Source organism: Ursus arctos, unplaced genomic scaffold (genome assembly GCF_023065955.2).
Source record: "Ursus arctos isolate Adak ecotype North America unplaced genomic scaffold, UrsArc2.0 scaffold_2, whole genome shotgun sequence".
In the NCBI taxonomy this organism is placed as follows: Eukaryota; Metazoa; Chordata; class Mammalia; order Carnivora; family Ursidae; genus Ursus; species Ursus arctos.
This window is the reverse complement of record NW_026622874.1, coordinates 100,396,958-100,401,615: the sequence shown is the minus strand read 5'-3', so window position 1 is coordinate 100,401,615 and position 4,658 is coordinate 100,396,958. Positions and strand designations below refer to the sequence as shown.

General features: G+C 61.0%; 1 protein-coding gene across 1 annotated transcript; it reads right to left on the bottom strand.

Annotated features, from left to right (window-relative positions):
* Nucleotides 1-1,230: 1,230 nt before the first annotated feature.
* ACTB (actin beta) lies at nucleotides 1,231-4,658 on the bottom strand. Its single transcript, XM_026516332.4, is given in 8 exon segments — nucleotides 1,231-2,025; nucleotides 2,146-2,327; nucleotides 2,416-2,530; nucleotides 2,532-2,578; nucleotides 2,581-2,854; nucleotides 3,301-3,540; nucleotides 3,702-3,830; nucleotides 4,552-4,658. Coding segments are annotated over 7 exon segments (1,125 nt in total). The 5' UTR covers nucleotides 3,825-3,830; nucleotides 4,552-4,658; the 3' UTR covers nucleotides 1,231-1,881.

Below are 4,658 nucleotides of genomic sequence, written 5' to 3'. Positions count from 1 at the left end.
AGCCGCGTGCAGGTCAGAGGTAGCCCAGGGCCCCCAAGGGACCGGGACTGCTTCTAGAGCCCTCGCCACACACCCACTGGGGTTGTTTTTTGTACTGACCCAGGGAAACCTGCCAAGGTGAGCTCAGGATCAGTCACAAGCTCCTGTTTGGTTTTGGAAGGTCTTAGAAGTCTCCTTCCCACTGACCAACAGTCACCTCCCACTGAGTAAAATTACTTGCGTCCCTCCCAACCTGCCACAATTCCATGAGACTTCTGCCCACGTGAGGGTCTCTGCTGTCTTCTGTAAGATGGGAGGCAGTGGGCCACATTCTGGGGGGACCACCGAGTGCTGGAGGGAGTCCTGTGTCCATGGGTCCCCGTTTCCCCCTCAAGGCCTCCTATCTAGGTTGGAATTGGATTCTGGGCCTCTTCCTCCCTCTGGAGACACGAGGGCAGTGGGCACCCTGGGTGGGGGGGTCCTCCCCCCACTTAACCTCCCAGTCATGGCTTCTAGCTGACAGCAGTCAGGCCAGCCTAGAAACACAGCATTAGATAGTCAGACCATGCCCCCCAGAGGCCCAGACCCTGCAGGTCCTTGGGAGGCCAACCCTGCACTTAACCCAGGACAGAGTGCACAGTAAGGGACCCATCACAAGGCACAATCCAGACCCCGGTAAGCCTCCCCGAGCTAACCGCAGCATTCTCTGCCAAACCAACATGCCCCCACCAACCCCAGGCCCTGGACACCAGCAGAGCTGGGCTGGAGTCCCAGCCCAGGGCCTTCTTCGGCTGCGTGGTGACTGACTCCTCCAGTGAGCCAGCGGCCGAGGTGGGACCACACCCTCAGCCTCACCGAGGTGGGACCACACCCTCAGCCTCAGAGTCTGTGTCCCAGGCCCATCAGGAAGGATGACGACAGCAAAGACCAAGGTCTATGTGGCCTAAGAGGCCCCACTCCAAGAGGACACCAAGCTCAGGTGCCCAGTGCCAGGTCATGGCACCTGGACCACCTGATTCCCCTTCTGCATAGCCCAAGCCCCCCACTTTTCTGAAGCATCTGGAACTCAGAACTTAGAAACAGAGGTACACAGTGGACAGGCAAAGGGCCAGGCCCCTTGATTCCTTCTACCCATCTCCCACCCTAGAACTATTCAATGTCAGGGTTCAACACACCCCGGGCCCCCTTCGAGGTAGGGATGGCTAGGTTCCCCGCCGCCCCACCCATCTCCAAGACACCCAAGAAGCCACATTTTTCTTTTAAGGTGTGCACTTTATTGAACTGGTCTCAAGTCAGTGTACAGGTAAGCCCTGGCTGCCTCCGCGCCTCCACCCCACTACCAGGGAGACCAAAAGCCTTCATAAATCGTAAATTGGAGGGGACAAAAAAAGGGGGCCATGATGGCAGACCATTCAAAATAAAACAAAAAGAACAAGTATTAAGGCGAAGATTAAAAAAAATTTGGACTACATAATTTACACAAAAGCAATTCTATCACCCTCCCGTGTGTGGACTCGGGCGAGGACTGGCCCTTCTCCTCAGAAATGGAGTGGCTTTTGGGAAGGCAAGGGACTTCCTGTAACAACGTATCTCACGGTATTTGGAATGACTATTAAAAAAAAAAACAACAAAAAAACAATGTACAATCAAAGTCCTCGGCCACATTGTAGAACTTTGGGGATGCTCGCTCCAACCAACTGCTGTCACCTTCACCGTTCCAGTTTTTAAATCCTGAGTCAAGCGCCAAAAAAAAAAAATAAAACAAAACAAAAAAAAAAAAACTGAAAAAATCCAAAAAAACAATTAAAAAAAAAATAAAGCCATGCCAATCTCATCTCGTTTTCTGCGCGCAAGTTAGGTTTTGTCAAGAAAGGGTGTAACGCAACTGAAGTAACAGTCCGCCTAGAAGCATTTGCGGTGGACGATGGAGGGGCCGGACTCATCGTACTCCTGCTTGCTGATCCACATCTGCTGGAAGGTGGACAGCGAGGCCAGGATGGAGCCCCCGATCCACACAGAGTACTTGCGCTCAGGGGGGGCGATGATCTGGGAGGGGAAGCAGACAGTGAGTGTGAGGATTCTGGAAACCACAGCCCCGGGGGAGGGGCCACGCCCCCAAGAGCCACCCCACACGCCCCCGCCAGCTCAGGCCAGCCAAGCACCCACCTTGATCTTCATCGTGCTGGGTGCCAGAGCGGTGATCTCCTTCTGCATCCTGTCGGCGATGCCGGGGTACATGGTGGTCCCACCGGACAGCACCGTGTTGGCGTAGAGGTCCTTGCGGATGTCGACGTCACACTTCATGATGGAGTTGAAGGTAGTTTCGTGGATGCCACAGGATTCCATGCCTGAGAGGAAACAAGCCAGACTTGGCTTCCGGGAGCAGCCAGGAGGGCGACCCTCTGAGGCAGGGGGAAGGCAGGGGGGCTCACTTACCCAGGAAGGAAGGCTGGAAGAGCGCCTCCGGGCAGCGGAACCGCTCGTTGCCGATGGTGATGACCTGCCCATCAGGCAGCTCGTAGCTCTTCTCCAGGGAGGAGCTGGAGGCCGCGGTGGCCATCTCCTGCTCGAAGTCCAGGGCCACATAACACAGCTTCTCCTTGATGTCACGCACGATTTCCCGCTCGGCCGTGGTGGTGAAGCTGTAGCCGCGCTCCGTAAGGATCTTCATGAGGTAGTCCGTCAGGTCCCGGCCAGCCAGGTCCAGACGCAGGATGGCGTGGGGGAGGGCGTACCCCTCGTAGATGGGCACAGTGTGGGTGACCCCATCCCCGGAGTCCATCACGATGCCAGTGGTACGGCCAGAGGCGTACAGGGACAGCACAGCCTGGATGGCCACGTACATGGCTGGGGTGTTGAAGGTCTCGAACATGATCTGTAGGGAGAGGAGCCAGGTCACGCGCAGGAAACCAAGAGGGGGTGGGGGGTCAGGCCAGACTGGGGACATGCAGAAAAGTGCAAGGAACACAGCTAAATGTGCTGGGGATCCCGGGATGGGGATTCACATCAGACCTATTGTGCACCTACTGAATACACTCCAAGGCCACTCGACACCAGCCTCGTCGGCTTGGTCACACGAGCCAGTGTTAGTACCTACAACCCACAGCATTTTATAACCTCAACACCTAATCAGAAAGGCAAACACGAGAAAAATGCCATCTGGGTAAAAGCAAATAGAACCTGCAAAGTTCCAAAGGAGACTCAGGTCAGAGAAGGAAGTCCTGGAGAATGGCAGAAGAAAGAACACGTGAGACAGGGCGTGGCACAGAAGAGCAAGGGAGGATGGGGTGGCCACCCACGGAAGGCCAGCGGGCCACTGACCTGGGTCATCTTCTCACGGTTGGCCTTGGGGTTCAGGGGGGCCTCGGTCAGCAGCACGGGGTGCTCCTCGGGGGCCACACGCAGCTCATTGTAGAAAGTGTGGTGCCAGATCTTCTCCATGTCGTCCCAGTTGGTGACGATACCGTGCTCGATGGGGTACTTGAGAGTCAGGATGCCTCTCTTGCTCTGGGCCTCGTCGCCCACATAGGAGTCCTTCTGGCCCATACCCACCATCACGCCCTGCGGAGGGAGGGGCGAGGAGCACTGAGCACGGACCCGGGGACACCGACCGCCACCCCGAAAGCCAAAGGCCAGGCCCTGCCCCCGAGAGGGAACCTGCTCCCGGGAGGGAAGGCCCCATCTACGCCCACCCCATGTCAGAGCCAAGACCGGCGCCCTACCTGGTGCCGGGGGCGCCCCACGATGGAGGGGAAGACAGCCCGGGGGGCGTCGTCGCCTGCGAAGCCGGCTTTGCACATGCCGGAGCCGTTGTCGACCACGAGCGCAGCGATATCGTCATCCATGGCGAACTGCGGAGGGAGCCGGGCCTTGAGCCGGGGGTCGGGTGGGGCCGCCCCCGCCCAACCCACTTCCGGCGCGCCGCGGCCTCGAGCCGCCAGGGGGCGCCGGCGCGCGCCCACATTGGGGACAAAGGCGGCCGGGCCGGCAGCGTTATTACCATAAAAGGCAAACGCTGGTTGGAGGCGGCCCCGCAGCGCGCGGCAGGAAGCCAGGCCCCCGCCCCCTCCCCACCCGAGCCTGGCTCCGCCCCCGCCCCGTTCAAAAAAGCCCCGGCCGGGCAGGCGCGCGGCGGCCACGCCCGCGGGAGCCGGCGGCACGGGAAGTGCGCGCAGGCGCCCTTGCGCCGCGGCGACCCCACCCCTTCCGGCCGGCCGCACCGCCCTCAACCCGGCCGCGGCTGCCGGCCCGAGCGCGCACGCGCAGCCGTGTCCCCAGCCCCCACTCGGCCGGCGGACCCGCCGCCGCGCCCACCCACCTTTCCACCCAGCCGCCCGAGCGAGCGAGCCAGCCGCACGCTCGGACAAAGACCCGCTGCCGCCTCGGCCCTAAATCAGTACGCCGGGGGCGCGCGGTGTGAGCGCAGTACCGGCCCGAGCGAGGGGAGCGCGAGCCCCCGTGCCGGTACCCCGCGGCTCTGTCCCGGCGCGAGGCCGGAGGCTGAGGGGGCAGTCGCCCGGAGGACTAGAAGGCGGGGGGCCGCAGCTCGCCCCGGCCGGCCCGGGAACCTACCTGGGGGTGGTGTAAACCGGCGGCGGCAGCGGCGGAGCGGCGAGGGCGAGAGGACTGTGCTCGCGGGGTGGACGCGGTCTCGGCGGTGGCTGCGCGTCGCGCCGCCG